The 27,243-nt window shown below is 42.8% G+C and overlaps 1 protein-coding gene across 9 annotated transcripts in view; it reads right to left on the reverse strand.

The window, feature by feature from the left end:
* AUTS2 (activator of transcription and developmental regulator AUTS2) overlaps nt 1–27,243 on the reverse strand; it is a 504,556-nt gene that overhangs the window by 22,374 nt on the left and 454,939 nt on the right. For 6 of the 9 annotated variants that reach the window (XM_060756935.2, XM_060756938.2, XM_060756941.2 and 3 more), the window contains 3 exons: nt 4,739–5,204; nt 2,758–3,032; nt 793–1,034 (listed from right to left, as the gene is read on the reverse strand). In XM_060756935.2, coding sequence (XP_060612918.2) covers nt 793–1,034; nt 2,758–3,032; nt 4,739–5,204 — 983 coding nt within the window. The remainder of the gene's footprint in view (nt 1–792; nt 1,035–2,757; nt 3,033–4,738; nt 5,205–27,243) is intronic. The other 3 variants (XM_060756940.2, XM_060756937.2, XM_060756936.2) reach the window with 2 other exon arrangements.

The raw sequence follows: 27,243 nt of genomic DNA on the forward strand, positions 1-27,243 counted from the left end.
CAGGTGTGACTGTTGCAATTGCCCACCTTGATTAGCACTGAATAGTCTTGCAGCTTCAAAGCCTGGCTGCTTCCTGCATGGGGGAATCCTTTGTTGGGAAGTGCTATCTGGCCCTGATTGTTTCCTGTCTGGAATTCCCAGTTTTTTCAGGCAGGAAGCCGCCAGGCTACTCGATGCTAATCAAGTTGACCAATTGCAACATTCACACTTGCCTCCAAAATCAGGACAGTAAATAAAGAGGAACACTAAAAAAGCAGGGGAATTCCAGACAGGAAACAATCAGGTCCAGCTAACACCTCCCAACAAAGGATCCCCAGGCAGCAATCAGCCAGGCTTTGAAGTGTCAAGGTCATTCAATGCTAATCAAGGTGGCCAATTGCAACATTCACACCTACCTCAAGCAGACATTCCAGATATGTAAACCTCACTTGCCTAGTTTCCAAAAGACTTCACAACCTCTGAGGCTGCCTGCCATAGATGTGGGTGAAATGTCAGGAGAGAATGCTTCTGGAACATTGCGAGACTGCCTGGAAAACTTACAGCAACCCAGTGAATCCGGCCATGAAAGCCTTCGACAACACAACATCTGAATTCATAGCTAAACTTTGGCCCCCTTCCCAACCTCCACATCCAGAGACAAAGCCTCCCAAAGAACTATCCCGTGTGCCTTTCCAAAGGTCTGGAGTTGGTTCTCCCCCTTCAGGCAAGTCAACACTTTCTCCCAGAACGCCTGCTTCAAGTCACGACAAGAACCTTTGCAACAAAAAAGATTTGTGCTCTACTTATCCTCACATTTCTGCCTGGGGTACGCACCATGGGAGGTGCTGGCGTTGGCATGATGGCGGTGGGCGGGATGGCGTGGGGAAAAGGGGTGAAGGTGTGCTGGTGCGTGTGCTGGTGCGTGTGCTGGTGCTGATGCTGATGTTGGTGGAACTCGGTCCTCAGGTAGGGTGGCGGGCCTAGCGAGGCACCACGGTCCGCGCTCTGGGAAGCCAGAAATCGAGTGTTGAGTTCCTGGCGGAGAAGGTCTTGCTCTGAAAGGCAAAGCAACAACATTACAGTCCTTTTCAGTGTGCCAAGTTTAGTCCAGTTTCATCTTTGATGGAGTTCAGAGTGCTCACTGATTGCAGGTAAACTTAAAAAAACCCAGTACCTACAACTCCAAAGTGTCCAGGCCAATTCCCCTCCAAACCCACCAGTATTCTAAGTTGGGCATATTGGATATGCATGCCAAGTTTGGTCCAGATCCATCATTGTTTGGATTCATAGTGCGCTCTGGATATAGGTAAACTACAACTCCTATAAATCCAATCAAAGACCTCCAGTATTTTTTATTGGTCATGGGGATTCTGTGTACCAAGTTAGTTCCAGGTCCATCGTTGGTGGAGTTCAGAGTGTTCTCAAATTGCAGGTGAACTATACATCCCAGGACCTACAACTCCGCTAAATCATGGTGAATTCTCCCCAGACTTTTCTAGTATCTTCAGTTACTAATCAATTCCTCTGTTTGCTTTGTGGCACGGAAAAGAATAGGAAAGGGTGAAGGGAGAGGCAGTGAGTGGAGTATTGCAAAATCCACACCAATGGAGAGAGTTAAGACATACTGGGATGTCTGTGGTGGAGGAAACACATAAAATCTAGGATGGAATTGTCCCTGAATTAGAGCCTTAACTTGGGTGGTGCTTGTGGGGGACATTGGCAGGGCTCTTGGACATGTTTACATTGGAGGGAGGGCCATTGATGTCTCCTGAGCAGCTATAACTGTTTGTGGAAGTGGGAGCTTGTCTGAGTCCCCTTCAGGATGAGAAGGGCAGAATATAAATGCTGTAAATGTATTTATTTATTTACTTACTTAATTACTTACTTACTAACTATATTTATATACTGTCCCTATCAGCCCGGAGGCAACTCGGGGCAGTTTATACTTGGTACCAAAACCATAAAATACAATTAAAAGCATTAAAATTATATAAAACCATAGCAAAATCAATAAAAACATGTATCAGTAGTGTCTCCTAGTTAAAAACATTGTCCAATAAATAAATAAATAGTATCATATTGGAGTTGGAAGAGGCTACAAGGGCCATCTGCCTTAATCTTCTTTTCCCCATGCTAAATGGTACTACCTCATTTTAGTCAGAGATATTGACAAGCTGGAATGTGTCCAGAGGAGGGCGACTAAAATGATCAAGGGTCTGGAGAACAAGCCCTATGAGGAGCGGCTGAAAGAGCTGGGCATGTTTAGTCTGAAGAAGAGAAGGCTGAGAGGAGATATGATAGCCATGTATAAATATGTGAGAGGAAGTCACAGGGAGGAGGGAACAAGCTTGTTTTCTGCTTCCTTGGAGACTAGGACACGGAACAATGGCTTCAAACTACAAGAAAGGAGATTCCATCTCAACATTAGGAAGAACTTCCTGACTGTAAGAGCCGTTCAGCAGTGGAACTCTCTGCCCCGGAGTGTGGTGGAGGCTCCTTCTTTGGAAGCTTTTAAACAGAGGCTGGATGGCCATCTGTCAGGGGTGCTTTGAATGCAATATTCCGGCTTTGTGGCAGGGGGTTGAACTGGATGGCCCATGAGGTCTCTTCCAACTCTGTGATTCTATGATACCCTGAACACCCTTCCACCTTGCCCATCTCCTTCAAGAACCGTAATTACCAGAACCGGACACAGACTTACTCCAGGTGGGGTCTGACCAAAGCAGAACAGAGAGGGACTATGGCTTCCCTTGGACCAGATGCGATTTCAGTCCTTACCTGAATAAGCGCTTCCACCAGGATGGCCTGGAACCTGCAGCGTCCCCGATGTCAAAGGAGGAGGAGGGGGCAATGCCGTAGGAGGGGCAAACATATTGGGGTGATGGGAGTGTGTAGGAGGCTGGAGGGTGGGAGCAAATGTATGGAGCGGGCTGTGGTTTGGTAAGGAAAGGGGGAAAGGGGATGCTGAGGAGTGGTGAGCGATATGCGGAGGTGGAAGGGCTGGTGGAGGCGGAGGCGGCTGAGCCTTTGCGGGCGTACTGCTTCTGCTGCTGCTGTTCAGGAGAAATAATGATAATAACAATGTCAGGGGAACAGTGATGCCCAGAAACCATGACAGCCTAAAACACCAGGAAGCTTAAAGGTGGCTAACGATGCAGGAAACTAGGGACTCACCAAGAGGAGGAGCAAAGTACAGTAGAGTCTCGCTTATCCAACCTTCGCATATCCAACCTTCCATCTTATCTGACGCTCTTATCTGACACTACCCTTTTCCACCAGCATTTCCCCTTCAATGAAAGGTGTGCGCCCCAACTCTCCCTCCATTCCCAATAAACGAAAAAGGCAAGACAAGGAGGAGGTGGGGAAGGGAAGAAAATGCTCCCTCCCTCCTTCCCTCTGTGATTTCCACAGTCCTTTTCCACACCCAGGGACTTCCTGCTGGGCCGCTGTAGCCCTGAGTCGTTGCCTTACCTTAACCCTTTGAGTCCCTATTGTTAGTATTCTAGGTGTCTAGGTCAGACAGGTAACAGTAGGAAAATCCGTCGTATCCAACATTTTTGTTTATCTGATGTTCTGCCTGCCCGTTTATGTCGGATAAGCGACACTCTACTGTAAGTTCTTTCTGCCTGTTTTTCTCATGCTATGGGACATTTTTGGTTTTCCTTCAGCAGTTCAGGTCAAGCAAATAAGCACATTCCCTTTGTCAGAAATATTAAAAATTAACTAGGTATTTTTAATTATAAAAATGTGAGTCTAACACTGAAAGGGTTATATGGATGCAATGGCTCAGAGAAGTTGTGGTTCAATATAAAAAGGCATGTCTGTTGCTTCGTAACACTTCGCTCTGAGAGAGCTCTCAGTGTGAGAGAGCTTCTCTGTGTGAGAGAAAGCCTCAGTGGAAGAACAGGCCTTAGTGGTAGGAGGCCTCATTGTGGGAGAAAGGCCTCAGAGTGTGAGGAAGGCCTCGTGTGTGAAGCTCCAGTGTAAAGGTTGAACTTTATTTGTGTTATGGAACACGGGTATTTTTAATTACATAAATATGAGTCAAGCATTGAAAGTCAAATGGATGCAATGATTCAGAGAAGCTGCGGTTCAATATAAGTAGGCGTGCCTCAGTCTGAGAGTAACGCCTCAGGCTGAGAAACCTCTCAGTGTGAGAAAAGCCTCTCTGTATGAGAGAAGGCTTCAGTGGGAGAATAGGCCTTAGTGGTAGTAGGCCTCACTGTCAGAGAAAAGCCTCAGAGTGTGAGGTAAGCCTCGTTATGAGAAGGCCTCGTGTGTGAAACTCCAGTATGAAGGTTGAACTTTATTTGAGTTGTGGAAAGCTTGTTTTTGTAAATAGTGCCACAATATTATTTTGCTATAAAGAAAAGCTTCCTATGGAACAGATAATATTGGTCTGTGTGTTTTTGTTCTTTTGATTACTTTTGGTGCTGGGTCATGCTGCTGCTGATAAATTACTCTACTATACATTTATGAGGAGGGTCTTTGTTAATAAGCCCACTCGCCCAACACTCTTTCCCTTAAATATTAAAACCTCTATGTTTGTATCACAAGTGATTCTTTGAAAATATACAATGGGGGGAACTGGGATTTGTATTTCTTATTAGGAGTGTTAGGCAAAAGGGTAACCAATTGGCAACACAGAGGGGACACGGTATTCAGCCCTGAGTGAACACATGACTCAGTGAACACATGGGCTCTTTGCCGAATCCTTGGGACCCCAGAGAGGCAGCAGATACACCAATGAGGGCCTCACCTCAAACTGTTGAGGCTCAAGCTGCTACTGTTATACGATGACAACTGTTGTGCAAGACTGCAAGACGGAGGACGCAGCTGGGATGACGGCAGACTCTGATTTGCTGGCTGTCCAGAAGAAAGCGGTCTCAGTGGGTGCTGTACTTGGGATGGAGGCACCGGAGGATGTTGGTCCACGTCTGAGCTCTGAAGCTTCTGGGTTGCTTCAGGATTAGAAGGCTCCGATAGCTGGATAACAGCAGGTTTGGGAGAATGTGTCTCTGACGACGCTTCCAAATGAGGAGGAATCAAAGGCTGAGAATCCTGAGGGCAAAGATTTTGAGGCACAACCGGGTCAAGCAATTGATCTTTATCGCTGTCCTGACTCTTCTCTTGACTCCGTTCTAATCCAGATATTTTGGGGACTGACAACGTCCTGGCATCTTCCTCTTCATTTTCTTTCAGTGCACCAACTCCTAAGTCTGTATCTGGAAACAAGCATAGCAGACAAAAGAAGGGTAAGTATAATGTGAATAGATAGATAGAAAGATAGATAGAAGGTGTGGTTAGGTACTGTCAGAATCTTCATAATACGGAATAAAGTTGGAAAAATTAGCTTTTTGAAGCAATTTCAAAGTTTTTAAGAAAACCGGAAGTCTCTTTGCCCTTCCAAAGCTTTTTTCCGCCATGTTTGTTACGACTCATGAAGTGAGTTGGAAATGATTCAGCTTTTCCCCACTTCTGGTCCCTGGCCAAGGCTCAAGCCAGAGAAGCCGGTTTTAAACCAGAGAAAGAAAGAATTTCCTCCGCTTGCTTTTCCCTGCTTAGGGTCCCTGGCCTCGGCTCAAGCCCGAGAAGCCAGTTTTAAAGCCAGAGAAGCCAGTTTTAAAACAGAGCAAGAAGGAATTTCCTCCGCTTGCTTTTCCCCGCTTCTGGAGTTAAACAACTACTTTCAAAGTAAAGACCACCCAATGATACAAGAAATAACACTTTCAAACCATTAAGGAAAGGATTCGGAAGTCTCGGAAGTTTTGAAAAGTTTTGAACATTTTTTTTCTGTGAAAATCGGAATTGACTTTAGAATTGAACCACCAGCGGCCCTACATCCGAAACGAGTTTTGAACAATTTTTTTTGATCAACCAAGCCAGATAGATAGATGAAGATACATTGCACACAAAAACCTTTGTTTAACACATTGGCGGAACCATCCAACCATGTCATGGAATAGTCCCCAAGAGTTTAGCTTCCCTGATGGAAAATAGACATTCACAACATTTCAAAGCAAAATGAAAAGGATATTCCGAGTGTCTGAATGTCCCGGATAGTAAGAATGCTACTGTATATACTTATGAATATGTCTAGAAAATGCAGTAAAGAGATAAACTCCAAAACCTTGAGTCGACTTACTCCTGGGTCAGTTTAACTAATATATCTCAACTCTTGCCAAAAAAGGAACCAGCTTTGAGTAGTTTTAGAAGAAAGGCCAGGTTAAGAATGGAAATGACACAGGGTTGTGGTGAGTTTTCTGGACTGTATGGCTATGTTCCAGAAGCATTCTCTCCTGACCTTTCACCCACATCTATAGCAGACATCTTCAGAGGGTTGTGAGATATATTGGAAACTAGACAATGATAATAATAATCATAATCATAAACTTTATTTATACCCTGCCACCATCTCCCCAGTGGGGACTCAGAGCGGCTAACATGAGGCCAAGCCCTTCTAAAAATACAATACAACACAGTAAAATACAAAATAGCAAACAAAATACATCCAGAAAAATAAAAAATAAATAAATTACAATAATAAAATGAAATAATAAAACAAATATAAAATTGAATAGGGTGGGCAGGCCAAATGGAAAAGAAAAATGCTAAAACCCTGGGTGAGGTGGGAGTAGGAAATATGCAAATGAGGGGAGCCAAGACAGTGAGGACAGCCTTTCAGTTTAAAATGGGTGGAAAGTGTGTCATAGGGGAACACTATAGATGGGGAAAGGAAGGTTTATATATCTGTGGAAGGTCCAGGATGGGAGAAATAACTCTTGTCTGTTGGAGGCAAGTGTGGATGTTAATCACCTTGATTAGCATAGAAAAGCTTACATCTTCAAAGCCTGGCTGATTTCTGCCTAGGGAAATCGTTCGCTGGGAGGTGTTAGCTGGCCCTGATTGTTTTCTGTCTGGAATACCCATGTTTTCAGAGTGTTGCTCTTTATTTCAGTCTACACAGAGAAGCCATTGAAATACACAAGCAGGTGGACAATTTCAACAGAAAGGAAGAAACCATGAAAATGAACAAAATCTGGCTACCAGTATTTTTTAAAAAACCTCTAAAATCAGGACAGTAAATAAAGAACAACACTCTGAAAATGCAAATTCCAGACAGGAAACAATCAGGGCCAGCTAACACCACCCAAAAAAGGATTCCCCCAGGCAGGAATCAGCCAGGCCTTGAGAATGCCAGGCTTTTCAATGCTATTCAGGGTGATGAATTGCAACAGTCACACCTGCCTCCCACCCTGGACCTTCCACAGAACTACCATGCCAGACTACACAAAGAAGCCATTGAAATCCACAAACATGTGGACAATTTCAACAGAAAGGGGGGAACCATGAAAATGAACAAAATCTGGCCATCAGTATTTTAAAAACTCTAAAATCAGGACAGGAAATAAAGAAGAACATTCTGAAAACAGGGGAATTCCAGACAGGAAATAATCAGGGCCAGCTAACACCTCCCAACAAAGGATTCTCCCCCGGCAGAAATCAGCCAGGCTTTGAAGATGCAAGCTTTTCGATTCTAATCAAGGTGATTAATTGCAACATTCACCCCTGCCTCCAACAGACAAGAGTTCTCTCTCCCACCCTGGAGCTATAAATCTCCCTTGTTTCGTTTCCAACCTCGGATTATGCCTGCCATAGATGTGGGCGAAATGTCAGGAGAGAATGCTTCTGGAACATGGCCATACAGCCTGGAAAACTCAACACAACCCAGTGATTCCAGCCATGAAAGCCTTTGGAAACTACACAGTTGTCTGAGTTTTCCTTGCCTAAGAAAACCCTATGAAAATTCATGGACTCTGCCATAAGTCAGCAGGTGACCTGAAGGCACAGAACCCTCAGGCACACTGGGCAGAAATCTTGTTGTTGTTTGTCAAGAGGAAGTCTTCCAAAGCCTCCATTTTCTCTTTCAAAGCCTGGTCTCCAAGGTGACTAATCCTGCCCTGAGGGCCGCTGTCAGTTTTATCACTTGAATTGGATGGAGAAAGCTCCCTTTTCTCTCTCTTCCACATTCAACCCCTTTGGGAGAGACCTCAATGGCTTTGTTTATAAATCCCAAAGGATGTTGCCTTTGGATTAAAATTAAATCCCCAACACTGTAGAAGGGTAAAATAGATCCATCATAGATTTGTTTGTACATCCTGGATTTAAGCACAATTGAAAACCGAGGCATGTGGCGGCCAGGCAGAAGGGAGCAGAAGGGGAATGGGGAACAGTGGTCTATCCTGGAAAGGGGAGAACGCCCCACATTACAGCCTTTTGTTGCAGGCTCCAACTGTCAGCAAGTTAATCCTGTCTCCTTACTCCATCATGTCAGGACTCCTTAGTCCTCTACTCCTTTGTTTATCCAGATCTGGATTCATTAAGCGCCATGAAAGAGGGGACTGCCCAAAACACACAAGCAAAGAGATACAATTCACCATAACATGAGATAACTATCTGACAACCAACCCAAGAAAACATTACACTGCCAGCATTTTGGCAAAGAAATAGAAATTCCTGGGACAAAGAATAATAAACATCATTATCCAGCGTCCAGCGTTTCTCAACCTTCCTAATGCTGAAACCCCCTAATACAGTTCCTTGTGTTGTGATGACCCCCAACCATAACATTATTTTCATTGCAACTTCATTATTTTTGCTACTGTAGTTAATCATAATGTAAATATCTGATATGTAGGATGTATTTTCATTCTCTAGACCTAATTTGGCACAAATACACAATATAATAATAATAATAATAATAATAATAATAATAATACTTTATTTATACCCTGCCACCATTTGCCCAAGGGGACTCGGGGCAGCTTACATGAGGCCAATATGCCACAATTTTAATATTAGTAAGGTTGGGGGGAAAGATTTTGTCATTTGGGAGTTGTAGTTGCCAGGATTTATAGTTCACCTACAATCAAACAGCATCCCCCCCCCCCCACCTTTCTTAAGGCCTGACTCCACTGTTCCGTCCCCTACGAGCTCCCCCCTTACATATATATACACGAACCAACAATTTTATTGATTAGCCAGTTGGCTTTATCAAAAACAGACAGTGGAAACACAACATACAACATACTTATGTATGTAGCTTAGCCGTAGATATATGCATCAACTATCCTCATCTCCCCTACACTGCACCCCAATCTGATCTATGTATTCCGATCTCCTTTTAGCAGCTTTAAACAAATAAAGGGAAAGTTTTGTTGTCAGAATGAGGTTGTAACCAGCCTTTCTTTTTCATATAGATTGCAGTGATGTAAAGTGTGGTTCAGATTTTCGACTTCGGAGGCGCCACAGATACATAGTCTTTCTTTATGTGGGATATGATTGAATCTGCCGTGTCTCTCCATGGACTCAATTTGTTCAAATCTTGCCCTGGTAAAAGCAATTCTTAGGTGTCTTGGTACATCAGCTTTTAGGTACGGTGCCCGCTGGAAATTATGTTTAAAGCGTCCTAACCAAGGATCCTGTGTATATATATTTCATTGTTATCTCATCCAGAGTTTTATCATTGTATGCCGTACATTTGGCCCGCCCACTATGTTTGATTTTTCATTTTGTATTTTGCACTGTTTTATTTTATTCTTATGTTTTACTTATTTTATTGTGATGTTATTTTTGCTGTTCTGTGTTTGTTTTGTTGTAATTGTGTTACGGGCTTGGCCTCATGTAAGCCGCCCCGAGTCCCCTTTGGGGAGATGGTGGTGGGGTATAAATAAAGATGATGATGGTGATGATAATGATGATGATGATGATGATGATGATGATGATTATTATTATTATTCTGAACTCTAGCAATGATGGAATTGAACCAAACCTGGCATACAGAACTCCCATGACCAACAGAGTTTGGTGGGCATTGACCTTGAGTTTTGGAGTTGTAGTTTGCCTATATCCAGAGAGCACTGTAGTTGCTGAGATTTATATTTCACCTACAATCAAAGAGCATTCTGAACCCCACCAATGATAGAATTGAACCCCATATTGAACCCTCAATGCCTTGAAGGGACTTGCTAGTGCAAGCCTCCCTCCAGCCTCGCATGCTCTCTTTCACCCGCATTTGCACACCACGCTGCCATGCTCCGAGCACATCTGTTCTCTCCTCCCTGCTTGGAGTCTCAGAAACAGCCCTCCCCTTGACTGAGAGGCTGGCCAATCACAGTGGAAGAGGGCTTTTGGTGGCAGGATTCACCCTCTTTTTCCAAAACGGAAGAGAAGGATAGGTGGAGAGAACCACTTCGGAAATAGCTTGAAATTGGAGATGGAGCAACAGCACCCCCCTGTGGCCGGAACCGAGCACAGCCTCCAAAAGATGCCAAATGATGAGAAAAAGCCTATATATACCTCTATTTGTTGTGTGTCTTGTCATTGTATAATAGGCATTGAATGTTTGCCGTGTATGTGTTCTGTGATCTGCCCTGAGTCCCCTTCAGGGTGAGAAGGGCGGAATAGAAGTACTGTAAATAAATAAATAAATAAATAAATAAATTTATGTGCCCCCAGTCCTAAACTTTAGACAGGCTCACACTGAGCCTGAAACGATTTGAAGGCATGCAACAACAGCAACAACAACAACAGCAACCTAATTAACCTTACAAAAGCAGGCCCACACTTCCCACTGAAACACCCCTCTCATGTACAAACTGTTGAAATTCAACCCCACACTGCCCAATTCTCAAGCCCTCGACGAGGAGCAGTTAGTTTAGTATGGATTAAGGGTTTCTCTTCCCCCATGTCTCCTGTATGAAAGTTGGGAATGTATCTATTTCTTCTCTCCTCTCTGTTTCTACTCTCATTCTGATTGGTTGTGTACAATGGATGCTTTTCTACTGCAAGCTTTTTGAATCTGACTTCCGCCTTCTTACATTTTCAATATGGAGTGTATGTGCTGTGTGCTTTGAGATCTCTCTCTGCTTGTGTGTCAGGAGAGATGTCGTGATGGGGTTTCCCCCTCTCTTCAAATCTTGGAAGAGATGGGAGTCAGAGCAGCTCAGACCCAGTTCTTGGATTATATAGAGAATATTGTAAATAAACCTTTTGTGATTTTTTAAGATTGGCATGTTTGCCTCCTAAGATCTAACTTCTTTACAGTCACATCACAGTGCACGTCACACGCTGTGAGCTGATGCTTAACTTTAAGTGTTCTGTTTGTTTTTGGATGCTCTGTTTTATTATTTTGGGTAGTTTCCCCTAACACAGATACCCGTATTTTGAGTTCTTCTCTTACACGGAGGGTGCTTCGCAAGCTTCCCAACTTGGACAATGGATTAATATATTAATATACACGGTTTTGGTCCAACTTACCAACTTACCTCTCCGAACTATCTAGGATGTTAAGATCTTCTGGGGAGGCCCTGTTCTGGATCCCGCCTTCCTCGCAGATGCGTCTGGCAGGGACGAGAGACAGGGCCTTCTCAGCGGTGACCCTTCGACTGTAGAATGCCCTGCCTAGAGATATAAGATCGGCTCCCTCACTCCTGACTTTTCGAAAAAAGGTAAAAACCTGGCTTTTTGAGCAGGCCTTCCCAAATACGGCATAGCTATACGGAATCATGGAACTACTTGATAACACAATGGAATAATGTCTCATGATAATGTTTCAATGCTTTGTACGGTTTTTATATTTTTATATCATATGCTATTGTTTTGAACAGAATTCTGTGATTGTGTTACTTGTTATAATTGCTGAGGCATCGAATTGTTGCCAATTTGTGAACTGCTCCGAGTCGCCTCTGGGCTGAGAGGGGCGATATATACCCATATATACTCGAGTATAAGCCAACCCGAATATAAGCCGAGGCACCTAATTTTACCACAAAAAACTGAGAAAACGGATTGACTCGAGTATAAGCTGAGTGTGGGAAATGCAGCCGCTACGGGTAAATTGCAAAATAAAAATAGATACCAATTAAATTACATTAATTGAGGAATCAGAAAGGTTATATATTTTTGAGTGGTAATTTAAGAGAAGACTGTCCAACTCTGTCCAATTATTTACCTTCTTCAATGTAAATGTGCTTACGTATCCTTCCAATAATAATGAGAGTAACATAATTAATGTAATAACAGCAATAATAAAAAGAGTAAAATAATGAATGTAGCAATAACAATTATACAGTAAAATAATAAGTGTATAATAATAGAGTAAAATGATAAATGTAATAATAATAAATAGAATAAAATAATAAATGAAATGAAAATAATAATAACAACAACAACAACAACAACAACAACAGAGTAAAATAATAAATAACCTTGACTCGAGTATAAGCCGAAGGGGACTTTTTCAGCCTAAAAAAGGGCTGAAAAACTAGGCTTATACTCAAGTATACACAGTAAATATGATAAATAAATATGTATATTTTTCTTCTTTCCAGGGAAGCGTTTTCCCCACTGTGGAAAAGTTTGTTTATTTTAAATAGACCTCGGATCATAGGGGGAAAAAATGGGTGCTTTTTCCCTCCTCTTTCTCTCAATCTGGATTCCATTCAGTTTCCACTCCAATTAACGAACAATTATTTAACATTAACAGTAATTACAGGCACCAGTTAAGCACCTACAGATGTCAACTGTTAGCTTTTGTACCTAATCACTCAATGAAATGGAGAAAGTTCAAAAAACATCAATTAGCCAAGCAATTAGTTTCAGTTAGAAAAGTGCATGTTATCATGTGGGAGCTGATTTGATTTATTTTATTTTGGCAGTAAAAGGCGCATGGGCTGACAAGCCTTTTATACTCTGTGCCGAGATAAGATAAAGCTGGATTGTGCTGACTGCCCTGGGGCAAGCTTGGAAAAAACACCTTTGTCCTGGAAAGTAGAAACAAGGTGAAGCGCTCCAGGCATTCTTGCATTAAAGACAAAGGAAACCCCTTTCAGCTCAAAGGCCAAAGCGATTCTGGTTAACTGGAGCGCATTCTTTGGGCGTATTCCCACCATCCCGCAGATCCTGCCAAACAAATAAGATCAATAACAAGCCAATATTGGCACCACTTTACCATTTCTAGAGAAAATTGGTCTTTTTCCAGATCCACCCAGACTTTTCTTTTGAGGCTTCCCCAGTATATCGCAGCTGAAATTTGGCAGTCCCATTCCAACTTAGAAGATGGAATTTACTAAGGAAGCCAAAAAAGGTTAAGACAGAAGGGAGGGAGGAATTGGAGGGGTTGAAAAGAAAGCTGAAATCCTCTGCCAGTCAAAACAGCAGCACAACAGGAGTTTTAGATTGGAAATTGAGGACAGGAAAATGGGGAAAAGTTCAGGAGACAGCACATTATGACCTAGACCAGGGGTTCTCAAACTTTTCCCACCACGGAGCCTTTCTTGAAGCAAAAGTTTCTCGTGGAGGCCCAAAAATGTTTATGTATTACATTGGATCAGCGTTTCTCAACCTGGGGGTTGGGACCCCTGAGGTGGTTGTGAGGGGGTGTCAGAAGGGTCACCAAAACCATCAGAAAACACGGTATTTTCTGTTGGTCATAGGAGTTCTGTGTGGGAAGTTTCATCCAATTCTATCATTGGTGGGGTTCAAGGGGTTCTTTGATTGTAGGTGAACTATAAATCCTAGAAACTATAACTCCCAAATGTCAAGGTCTATTTTCCCCACACTCCACCAGTGTTCACATTTGGGCATATTGAGGTGAACTTGAGCCAAAAATATGATGTGGCAGCTAAAGAAGCCAATGGGATGGTAGGCTGCATCAATAGGAGTCTAGAGTCTACTACTCTTTTCCACCACAATCCAAGGAAGCCCCTCAGATGCTGGACCGGTGCCTGGCTGCTGTGTCGATCTGGATGAGGGCGAACAAGCTGAAGATCAATCCTGACAAGACAGAGGTCCTCCAGGTCCATCATATGCCTGACCGGGGTATTGGGTGACAACCTGTGCTTGACGGGGTTGCACTCCCCCTGAAGGCGCAGGTCCACAGCATGGGGGTCCTCCTGGACTCAGCCTTGACACTTGATGTGCAGGTGTCAGCAGTGGTTGGGAGGGCCTTCGCACAATTAAAACTCGTGCGCCAGCTGTGACCATACCTTGCGAAGTCTGACTTGACAACAGTGGTCCATGCCTTAGTTACCTCTAGACTGGACTATTGCAATGCACTCTACGTGGGGCTTCCCTTGAAGACGGCCCAGAAACTTCAATTAGTCCAGCGCTTGGCAGCCAGGCTTCTAACTAGGGTAAATTACAGGGAGTCGTCAACCCCGCCTGTCTAAGGAGCTCCACTGGCTGCCGTTCATCTTCCGGTCCCAATTCAAGGTGCAGGTCATCACCAATAAAGCCCTAAATGGTTTGGGACCCACCTACCTTTGTGACCCCATTTCCTACCACAAACATACATGATCTCTTCGATCTTCTGGAGAGGACCTTCTCCACTGTGGCCCCCCGCCTTTGGAACTCGTTACCTGGGGAGATCAGGCAAGCCCCTACCTTAGCAGCCTGTAAGGCGGCTTTAAAAACCTGGCTCTTCCGATGTGCCTTTGGAGAGTGACCACTCAAGCTATTTGTTTATTTCCATCTACAGTTGTCCCCTTGATAAAGTACCTTCCCCTGTTTCCTATAAAGGCCAAACTCCACTGCGCCTCCCTTTCAGGCTCCTCATTCACAAATGCATTTTTTATCCCTAACTCACCCAGGGTTTTAACATTTTATCTCATACATCTGGCCCGCCCTCTGTGTTTGATTTTATTATGTCGTTTTATATTGTTTATTTTATTTTTTATTTTATATATTTTGTTATGATGTATTTTTCTGTTATTTTGTGTCTAATTATGTTGCATTATTTTGGGCTTGGCCTCATGTTAGCTGCCCCGAGTCCCCTTCAGGGAGATGGAGGCAGGTTATAAATAAAGTTTATTATTATTATTTATTAGTGTCGAGATGGAGGGAAGTCATAGTCCCCCTTCCATTACCCTTTGGTGAGACCCCACTTGCAATGATATGTCCAGTCCTGGGCACCATAATTGAAGAACGACAAAGACAAGCTGGGAAGTTATCCAGAGAAAAGCAACCAGTGACAACTTTGCCAAATAGGATTTGCTTTCAATGGTGGGGCCATGGAAAACAATATGGCTTACTCTTGAGTACCACATCTCTGAGCAAGGCACCCAGGAAACTGCCATCTGGATGCACTCTGCTATCTCCTCTTTTTAACACTCAGCTTTCAATGTATTTATATATTAAGCAGACAGAGACACAATCTGGTGCTGATAAATCTTTTCTGAGAAATTCAAATAAAGCTTAATCATTTAAATAAACACTGCAGCCAGAACAAACAAAATTATGCATTAATCAGTATTACTATGCTGCTAGCTGACAGTAGATTAGGCCGCCTTGGCTAATACCTTGGCTCAGATGTGTAAGAAAGCAGTTCAGAAATCTGATCGACCAACTCGCACTATTATATTTCTTTATTAAATGTCATTCTGTTGTTGGAAACACCCCAAAACATTCACTCATTGACTATTTTATCATGGAATCCCTCAGTAAATGTATCACTCCTGCATATAGGTGTCCTTTAAACTTAATGGAGTAGGAAAGGAGATTAATATAGAACAGCATTTCTCAACCTGGAGGTCAGGACCCCAGGGGGGAGGGTCACGAGGGGGTTTCAGAGGGGTCGGCAAAAACCATCAAAAAACCTATATTTCTGATGGTCTTAGGAACCCCTTTGGCAGAGAAGACTGAAGATCTCTCTGCCTGTCCTTCTCTTCATTTTTGGAAACAGACAGCGAATCTGCCCACCACCAAAAGCCCTCCTCCGCTGCGATCTCTTTCTGAGACTTCAAGTGGGGAGGGGAGAGCAGGCATGATTGGCGCGTGGCAGCGTGGTGCGCATGTGCAAGCACGGGAGAGCATGCGAGGCTGGAGGGAGGCTCGTGCCAGCAAATCCTTTCAAGGCATGGTGGTTCTGTGTGGGAAGTTTGGCCCAATTCTATCGTTGGTGGTGTTCTGAATGCTCTTTGATTGTAGGTGAACTATAAATCCCAGCTACAACAACTCCCAAATGTCAAGCAAAGAGTGGAATTGATCAGCAATTCCTCAGAAAATTGATCAGCAAAACAGAAGCATTGAACATACTAGAGAGGTTTAGGGAGAATTCACCATGATTTATAGCAGTTGGAGGTCCTGGGATGTATAGTTCACCTCCAATCTAAGAGCACTCTGAACTCCACCAATGAAGGATCCATGACCAACAAAAAATACTTGAAGTCCTTGAAATTGTAGTTCACCTACATCCAGAGTACACTCTGAACCTTACCATGATGGATCTGGACTAAACTTGGCATGTATACCTGATATGGCCAAATCTGAATACTGGTGGGTTTTGAGGGGAATTGGACTGGACATTTTGGAGTTGTAGGTACTGAGATTTATAGTTCACTTGCAAACAATGAGCGAGAACTCTGAACTCTACCAAAGATTGAACTGGACCAAACTTGGCGCATGGAGCCCCCATGACCAGCAAAAATTACTAGAGGACTTTGGGGAAAATTCACCTTCATTTGGGGGACTTGTCGTTCACTTACATCCAGAGAGCACTGTGAACCCAAACACCAATGGATCTGGACCAAACTTGGCACACAGTCCTGATATACCGAAATTTGATTACTGGAGGGTTTTTGGAGGGAACTGACGTTACTTTCTGGGAGTTGTAGTTCACCCACAATCAGAGAAACCATGACCTCCATCGATTATGGACCTGGACCAAACTTGGCCCACAGAACACCCATGACTACTCAACCTACCAGAGGGGTTTGAGGGGACTGACTCACCATAGTGGGAGTTGCAGTTTACCCTACAGCCAGAGAGCACACTGAGCCCCTCCAATGATGATGCATCTAGAGCAAATTTGCCCAACATTACAAACTTTAAGCACTGATGGAGTTTCTCACGGTTAACCTGGCATGATGTCAGTTGCAGTTAATCCACAACCTTATAAATTCTGCACAATTAAAAAAATGACTTTTTCAAATGGGCAATGCTGGGTACCCAAGCTAGTATATAATTAAAAAAAAAAACAGGTAGACTGCTACCACATGCTTAAAAATAAAAGGCTACAAGTAATACAGATTCATCACAAAGATAGATTGGGAGTCAAACTAAGCATTAACTGAGTAACATTGTAGCTACAGTGTTTTTTATTGTCCTGTAATTTACAATCATGCATCCTGCTTGATAAGGAGGTTCAACTTTTTCCTCACCCTGAAAAGTCATAACAAAAATGGTCTCTGGCCCCATGGAGATAGGAGGCTTAAAAAGAAATCCCACTGACACAAAGGGGGGATTTTCCCTCAGATGGGGCGATTCTGATCATGATTGACAAATGAATGGATAAGCCTCTCCATTCTGCACGCTGCGTTCCCGGGGAGAATTCTAATCCCACCCGTGTCAATAAAGAAAAACAAGACACACATGTAGGATAATGCATAATTTGGTCTCTGGTCAAGAAGTACATGTGGATCAAAAACCAAACATACAGTCCTACAAGGGCAGCCATCATTGTACAGTAGTTCCTCCTCTTCCAGGTAGATAACATGTCCATATTTTCTTATTTACTAAGCTCAATATGCATCTATTAACAAGAACAGGATTTGTTTCTGAGCTCAATTCCAAGTTATCAACTTGACTCATGAATTCCTGCATGAGTTGGGGCCAGGAGATCTGAAATTATAGCCTCCTCCCATATGATTCTATGCAGGAAACCTCTATTAAAAATGGCTGCCAGTTCCAATGTAGAGAAGCTTATGCAGGAAGCACTTATGAAAAATGGCAACACCATTGTGTCTTGAGTCATTTTAAATTCCATCCAACAGCAAAGATTCTGCTAATTCTTAAAACTATGAATAGCTGCTCTGGCTGTTTACAATTAAACAAGATTCTTGTCGAAGGCTTTCATGGCTGGAATCACTGGGTTGCTGTTAAGTTTTTCAGGCTGTATGGCCATGTTTCAGAAGCATTCTCTCCTGATGTTTCACCTGCATCTTTGGCAGGCATCCTCAGAGGTTGTGAGGTTTCACAACCTCTGAGGATGCCTGCCATAGATGCAGGTGAAACATCAGGAGAGAATGCTTCTGGAACATGGCCATACAGCCTGAAAAACTTACAGCAACCCAAACAAGAGTCTTGTCTTTTTAATTAACATATTTAATGCTCTAAGTATGCACTGAGCCCTCAACATTCACTGGTGTTATGGGCCCAGGACCCCTATGAAAACAAGTTTTTAAAAGTTGTATGACTTAAAAACTACACATCTACATTTAACCCACTACAACTACAAACACTACAACTAAATACCTATTAAAATAAAACACAAATAAGCACACTTCCACAGAACACAAAACTAACAGATGTATCAAAAAAATCCCCATATACAACCCACATAAGATGATTTTCCTTTCCGCATAAGATGGTACTCTTCTAATAAAATAAATTTCTACATCTTCTAGCATGACTCTGTGGTTGGCTCCAAGTAGAGGACTTAGAGATTTCTAGAGTGAAAATTTAAATCAAATCCACAAAAGTTTGTGGATTTGATTAAACATCACAAATGTGGAAGAAATATGTTTTCTCATTATACATTTTCATGACTGCTTTGAGTTTCCTTTGTGGAGAGAAAAAGCGGAGTACAAATAAAAATAATAAACGTAACAACAACAACACAACAACAACTGGAGCCCAAGGAGGGTTGAAAGGTAGTAGACAAAAGTTTAAATCAGAGGTTCCCAACCTTTTTTTGACGAGGGACCACTTGACCAGGGTCTCTTTGACCTGGAACCATTTGACCAGGGACCACTCTCCAACATTAGTACCAAAAGGGTTACAAATCTGGTTTTGGTCAACTTAAGATTTGGTCTGGTTATTTGGGGTGTTGATTTAGAAAATTGCATTAGATAGACCACATCAGCTCATATACCATCCACTATACCATCCACTAGTCACCATCTGCACACCCACAGAAAACAATATTTAATAGTCTAGAGCTGATGTCGTGGTAGTACTTTTCATGGGTAGTCAGCCTCTCCCCTCCCAACATCCCAGTTGCCCCAGCACTGTAAGAGGGTTTTGTGAGACCAGTCACTCTCGTTGCCACGTGGTTTCAATGCAACGGTGTAGTAATGGTGAGACCACGGTCCATATTTTCATTCTTGTGGATCACTGGTGGTTCACGGACCACAGGTTGGGAATCACTTATTATAGTGACGTCTTGAATGTGAGGCCTCCAAGACCCCTGTGTAAAAACACCCTGCCTTGCTAGATTGGAATACCAACTGAATAATTATATGTTTTGGTAGCACCAGTACTCAAGTTACAAGACTGTTCAGTTGCAACCTAGGAGTAGCAACTTAGGGTGTTGATACTTCCTAAAGAGTGCTAGGGCTTCACCAAATTACAATTACAGAATTCCATAGATCAGTCGCTCTTGTAGCATGGTTTTGAGGCAAAAGTGTAGTAATGATGAGGCCACAGACCATATTTTCATTTTTGTGGACCACTGGTGGTCCATGGATGAGAGGTTGGGAACCACTGGTTTAAATAAATAAGATTGAAGAGTAAGGAAAGTGCAGTCCATGAGCTCACAGTTGTACCTATGGCCAGTGAGCTTTCCTGAGCTGTGAAGCCTATCCAGAGAAGAAAAGAAATCATAATTTCCATCTCTAGAGGACTACTGTAATAGATTAGAACTAAAATCCCTCAACCTCACCAAAAAATAAGAGGAAGAAATACTTAAACATTTCCTGGTCAAGCCGAAGACCATGAGAGGTTGTCCACTCTGGTCGGTCAACTCCAGAATCACACACAATGCCAGAAATCTTCTAGAAAGTCCATAAGCAAACCACAACGATGTTTCATCTCCACAAGAAGAGCTATCCAGTTGCCTCCCAAATTGACAAGAGACATTAGTGCAGCTTGCGAACAGCTGGCTGATGTACACGAAGTGCAAACAAACTGTCTGCAAACAAACGCAAAACATTTAAAAGCCCCAATATAACCAAAACACAGGGCTGATCAAAGGAGGAAACTGAAACCACGGCACACAGGCTGAAGACTTAATCCTGTCAAACACAGAGCTGTCAGCTGAAAAGACTGCTCTCCACTTATTTATTTAAAACGCATGAGCTTTTGCACTTAACTGTCTGAAATGTTGAGAAGTGTTTATTTCAGTTGCAGAGACACCGCACTTGAACTCAATTACGCCACGGAACAGAATCTAGAAGGATATTACAAGTTTGACAAGGCGCCGTGTTTCTAGACGGGATCCTTGCTTCAGACCACAATAGTGTGTGTGACACTGTACATATTAAATCCCAAGCGCTACACAACACACAACCCAATCTTCACCACGGCTATCTGTTGCAGAGAAGTCAGAGGTTGAAAAGTAAAACACATACAGACAGAGAAATCCGCACTCACATTTCACAAGCAAAGCACGTGCAACTTTTCCTTAAGCAACTGGAAATACTTCCTGGCAGGGATAAAACTGAACAATAAGAATATATTTACTTCACAAAACAAAAAGCCTTTAATTTTAAAACACCAACTACAAACTTTGTAGCGCCATATACTGGTCAGGGATGAAGGGCTCTGGAAAAGGAGTGGAATCAAAACAACAAGTCAGACAATTTATTCCACCCTACTTTTCCTGCAATTGCTTTGAAAGTAATATAGGTTGAGTCTCCTTTATCCAAAATACTTGGGACCAGAAGTTTGTTGATATTTCAGATTGTCTGCTGTTCTTGTTGTCGAGTACAAGCCAGATGATATGCAATGTGTTGTTGTGAGTTTTCTGGGCTATCTAGCCATGTTCCAGAAGCATTCTCTCCTGATGTTTTGCCCACATTTATGGCAGGCATCCTCAGAGGTTGAGAGGTGTGTTGGAAACTAGGCAAGTGAGGTTTATATATCTATGGAACAATGTCCAGGGTAGGAGAAAGTTTTTTTGTCTGCTTGAGGCAAGTGTGAATGTTGCAATTGTGCATGTTGCATAGCAGGCCTGAGTCTGTGAGAGGTCTCTGTGGAAGGGCCTCAGTGTGGTGATAAGCCTCAGTATAAGAAGGCCTCAGTGTTAGTTCGCCTCAGTGTGAGAAGTGTCAGTCTGAGAGAGCCCTCACTGTGAGGTAGGCCTCAGTGTTAGTAGGCCTGGTGTGAGAAGCTTCGGTGAGAGAAGCCCCAGGTTATAGGGCACCGTGTATGAAGGCTGCTGTGAGTAAAAAGCTACCGTATGAAGCTCCTGTTTAACTTTGGTGTGAGAAGAGGCTCTGTGAGAGCAAAGCTGTTTATCTGCATGGGAAAGAAGCCAAGCATGGAAGCTGTTCAACGAAGGAAGCATAAAGAACTTTGTTCGTGTTATGGAAACCTTGTTGTCTATTGTGTCTATATATTGGTGGAATGTCCAGGGTGGGAGAAAGAACTCTTGCCTGTTTGAGGTAGGGGTGAATGTTTCAACTGGCCACCTTGATTAGCATTTAATGGCCTAGTAGTTTCAAGGTCTAGCTTCTTACTGCCTGGGAGAATCCTTTGTTGGGAGGTGATTAGCTGGCTCTGATTTTTTCTTGTCTGGAATTCCCCCGTTTTGAGTGTTATGATTTAGAGGGTTTTTTATATACTGGTAGCCAGATTTTGATCATTTTCATGGTGTCTTCCTTTCTGTTGAAATTATGGATTTCAATGGCTTCTCTATGCAGTCTGACATAGTAGTTGTTGGAGTAGTTCAGCATTTCTGTCTTCTCAAATAATATGCCAGGGCCAGACCTTGAAACTGCTAGGCCATTAAATGCTAATCATGGTGGCCAATTGAAACACTCACGCCTACCTCAAACAGAGAAGAGTTCTTTCTCCCACCCTGGACATTATTCCACAGATATATAAACCTCATTTTCCTATTTGCGGGGAATTGACCTTCCTTTCTGGGAGTTGTAGTTCACCCACAACCAGAGACTCTGTGATCTCCACTGATGATGGACCTGGACCAAACTTGGCACACAGAACCCCCATGACTAACCCAACCTACTGGACGGGTTTGAGGGGACTGACTCACCATAGTGGGAGTTGTAGTTTACCCTACAGCCAGAGAGCACACTGAACCCCACTGATGATGCATCTAGAGCAAACTTGCCCAACATCACAAACTATAAATACAGACGGAGTTTCTTGGGGCTAATCTGGCAAGATGGGAGTTGTAGTTCACCCACAACCTTATGTATTTTGGACAATTTAAAAATGGACTTTTTCAAATAACCCGGGCAATGCCGAGTAACCAAAAATCTTAGCTCAGTTCTTTGGACATCCATTCTGGTTGATTTACATTTCTCCGATTTTTTTCTACTTGTTGGCACTGTTTGCAATTACGCCTTCATTATCTCACTTTTAAGAAACTCCCATCCATCATTAACTCCCTTCTTTTTTTAGTGTTCCTGACCATGGAATCATACTCAGTATATGTTTACATTCCCTGAAGTCAGATCTCCCAAAGTCTAGAATTTATGTTTGACTTCTCTAAGTTTCTCTCTTCCTTTGTATCACAAACTCCAGGAGCACATGATTGGGAAGGGCCACATTATGGCTTTTTAATTCAAAATAATATGTGTGTGTGTGTATTCTTTAATTGTTCTTGTACAAAGACCAATAAGTCATGCTATTTTTCATTCTTGCTTTCCTTCTTTTTTGCAAGCACCTGGATTTACATTGATTCTTCCCTGGCAATTCATGTTCCCAACTGGAATTAGCACATGGTCCGAAGAAGGAAACCTCTGGAGGGCAAAAAGAAAAAAGCTTCTATTTGGATGGAAATCAGGGGCAAAGACATAATCCCACATCAGCTAAAAAGCTGATTTGCAGACAGCTTCCCAAGCAAAGGCGATGAAAGGCCTGTGTTGACTTTAGCCGACACAAAAGAATCCTTAGCCTTTCATGGGAACTAAACCTTGGCCAGAAGTGAAACCCAAGTGAGGCCCATTCACCACTAAACAGACTCGTCCATTCAAACTGATTATGTCAACAAAGTAAGAATGTTGGTGATGGTGTTTCACTGAAAACAAAAGAGGCTCATGGAAAGGAAAGGGGGAAAATAAATGTATCTCTTATCCTCTGAATACCCATCAGTTTCTAACCCATGAAATATACAAACATATCATTACAAACCAAAACAAATAAAAAATACAACAAAAGAAGATTCCAAACACCACAACTGACCTGACCTTAAAGAGCAGCTCCAAAAAATGACTTCGGGTTTACAATATATAAAAGATATATACTCTAAATAAAGAACAACACTCAAACATTGGAGAATTCCAGACAAGAATCCATCAGGGCCAGCAAATCACCTACCAACAAAGGATTCCCCCATGCAGTAAGAAGCCAACCTTGAAACTGCTCGGCCATTACATGCAAATCAAGGTGGCCAATTGAAACATTCACACTTGCCTCAAGTAGACATGAGTTCTTTCTGCCACAGGAAACCATTTAATAATCTAGAGCTGATGTGGTATATCCAAACGGTCGGGGCTGATCAGCAACAGGGAAGGAATGGCAGACGGCGTGAAAGGAGCGGAAATAAATAAACAGGAAGGACACTCGCTGACCAGATTTTTGTCCTCATGGCCCACTGGTGGTCCACTGCCCACAGGTTGAGAACCATTACTATAGAGTCTATCAACAGGTGAAATCAGACCTGGGGACAGAGGTCAGACTGTTGCCCATCAAACCCAGCACAACTCACTCCTTTTTTGGCTGGAGAAGAGAGCAAACCTGGAATCTTCTACCCAAAGAATGCCTTCTTTGTTGACGTTCTACACCTTTTGAGCCTTGATCTTCTTGAAGGACCTGTTTCTATATATTAGCATTTTGCCAGGTATCCTATACATGTGCTTTTTGTGTGACTGAAATATTGGACTTTGCACTCGTCTCCATGGTGTTGCATTTCATGCATTTCTGCCCAGTTTCAGAGTTAAAAGGGTTGAATGAAAAGTAATGCCTCCACCTTCGTTACTTGGGTTTGGATGGGAATAGTTTAATAAATCAAATGCAGAAATAATCCTTAGAATGTGCTCTTTAACTACCACTATTCACTTTTCCACATAATCATGAAACACTTGGATACATTTCTGCCAATGATGAACAAGTTTTCTGAAGCCGTCACGGAAGAAGTCGACACTGTTTCTGCAACCAGCATCTCTCAACATCTTCATCAGAAGCATAATGATGTCACCGTAGATCTTCTTTCATTATCGGGAACAGACGGAAGTCAGTCGATGCTAAATCTGGACTGTATGGAGGATGTCGTACGGTGTTGAGATCCAGTCTCTGAAGAATCAAGTCTGTGTGCTTTCATTTCAGGCGTCAGCATTCTGGGTACCCATCATGCACAGATCTTCCGATAGCCAAGCAAAGCAATAATGTGACCCACACGTTCTTGTGAAATGCCAATTATGCTTGAAATTTCTCTCTGAGTGATACGACGGTCATCCTGAATCAATCTGTCAACGTTTTGCTTGTGAAACCCGGTTGTTGCTGTCACAGGATGTCTAACTCTTTGTCATGCAAGTCAGATGTTCCCACCTCAATATCTTTAAACTTATTCGCCCAATGATGCACAGTACTTAGGTAAAGGTAAAGGTAGTCCCCTGACATTAAGTCCAGTCATGTCTGACTCTGGGGTGTGGTGCTCATCTCCATTTCTAAGCTGAAGAGCCAGCGTTGTCCGTAGACACCTCCAAGGTCATGTGGCCGGCATGACTGCATGGAGCGCCGTTATCTTCCCGCCGGAGCGGTACCTATTGATCTACTCACATTTACATGTTTTCAAACTGCTAGGTTGGCAGTACTTACATCAGCACAATCCCCATAAATAGCTTGCATTCTCTGATTAATCTCCTTTGGGGTAACACCTTCTGCTGTCAAGAATTCAATGGCTGCATGTTGCTTAAGTTGCATTGACAGACCATTTGCGCAGGGTTCCATACGTCGCACGTTAACAACTCAACCGTTCGATGCTAAGGCTTCCCACCAAAATGGAACTGTAGAGGGGAATCTACTGAACAAGCCAGTACCTGCCGCATACTAGTACTGCCATCTGTTGAAGAGTTACGAAGGTGGAGGCTTTACTTTTCATTCGACCCTCGTACATTAAGTCAACTTCCACATGAGTACTGTATATGCAGTAATTCCAAGATTACTGGAGGGCTTGGGGAAGCATGATTCTTCCTTGGCTTGATCTCTCGGATCTGCAGATTGCACATCCTAATCTCCGTATGTCGATCCTTGAATGCCGAGGGCATCATTAGTTTGAAAACTTTCCAGCACAGCATCAACAAACAAGGTATACAGCTGGGGAATTCCAATCGCTTGAATGCAAGTATGGCTTCTGTCGTTTTGCTTGCTGTTTTTTTTTTTTTTAATTTCTTCTAAGAATAAGTTCCTCTGTGCATGTCAAGACAAATAAATCCATTTAGGTCTTCTTTCTCCCCATCTTTGTTTTAGTTTGAAGTAGGGGAGGAATCCCTCTGTTCAGAACTTCAAAGGGATGTTAATGCATAACAGGGCCAGTGCTCCATTATGCAATTAAAAATGGATTGAATTCAATATACATCAAAGTCATTTCAGAAGGAGAACTGTAATTACCTAGAGAATCGCAGACCTAATGAGTGGGCTTCACATAGGCCTAGTATATATTCCTAAGGCTACAAAGGGAGCTTGGGCGGGAGCAAAGCGCATAACCACATAAGCACCCTCCTAACTATTAAAATAAGCCAAGAAATAGACATAGTGGAAAACAAACCACAACATGTCAACATATTTTCCTAGTAATATGTAGGTGGGCAGAAGGTGAATCTCTGAGTAAACATCAAGGATTTCTGACTAATTCAGTGTTTCTCAACCTGGTGGTACGGACCCCGGGGGGGGGGGGGTTCAGAGGGGTCAACAAAGACCATCAGGAAACATATTTATGATGGTCTTAGGCAAAGAAGGCTGAAGATATGTCTGTTGGTCTCTTCCTTTTTGGAAATAGACACCAAATCCCTCCTCCGCTGTGATTGGCCAGTCTCTCAGCCAAGGGGAGGGCTGTTTCTGAGATTCCAAGTGGGGAGGGGAGAGCAGGCGTGCTCGGCACATGGCAGCGTGATGCGCATGTGTGAGCGAGGGGCAGCGTGTGAGGCTGGAGAGAGGCTCATGCCAGCAAGTACCTTCAAGTCATGGGGTTTCTGTGTGGAAAGTTTGGCCCAATTCTCTCATTTGTGGGGTTTGGAATGCTCTGTGATTATAGATGAACTACCAATCCCAGCAACTGCAACTCCGAAATGTCAAGGTCTATTTCCCCCAAACTCCACAAATATACACATTTGGGCATATTGAGTATTTGTGCCAAGTTTGATCCAGATCCATCATTAATGTTATTGTTTTAATCTATTGTGTATTTAAGGTTTTTATATTTTTGTATATTGTGATATTGTGGCATCGAATTGCTGCCAGTGTTAGCCTGTCTGACCCCCTCGGGGGTTGAGAAGGGTGGGGTAGAAATGTTATAAATAAACAAATAAGTTGTTAGAGTCCGCAGTGCTCTCTGGATGTAGGATAATTATAATTCAAAAGCTCAAGGTCAATGCCCATCAAACCCTTCCAGTATTTTCTGTTGGTCATGGGAGTTCTGGGTGCCAAGTTTGGTTCAATTCAATTGTTGGTGGAGTTCAGAATGCTCTTTGATTGTAGGTCAACTAAAAATCCCAGCAACTACAACTCCCAAATGACAAAATCAATCCCCTACCCCCCAACTCCACCAGTATTCGAATGTGGGCCTATTGGGTATTTGTGCCAAATTTGGTCCAGTGAATGAAAATACATCCTGCATATCAGATATTTACATGACAATTCATAACTAGCAAAATTACAGTTATGAGGTCGCAACGAAAATAATGTTATGGTTGGGGGTCACTACACATGAAGATCGGTGTTAAGGGGTCACGGCATTAGGAAGGTTGAGAAACACTGCTCTAATTGTTTTCTAACCACATAAAAAGCAGTGCTTCTTGGGCTTTCTAATAGGAGAGACCAGTGCGATTCTTGTGCCCATTGGCTCATCTGATTCTTTCTTTTCTAAACCAGGAATCAATGGCCCATGAGACATTGCTTTGAAGAGTGCTGCTCAAATCATACTACTGTAATGAAGGAAAAATAGAGTAACCAGAAGTGGACTTTAACACAGAAGGCCCTTGGTAACCAGTAGTTTGTCCTCATAACCCACTGAGGATACAA

The sequence above is a fragment of the Anolis sagrei genome, chromosome 11, assembly GCF_037176765.1.
Source record: "Anolis sagrei isolate rAnoSag1 chromosome 11, rAnoSag1.mat, whole genome shotgun sequence".
NCBI lineage: Eukaryota > Metazoa > Chordata > Lepidosauria > Squamata > Dactyloidae > Anolis > Anolis sagrei.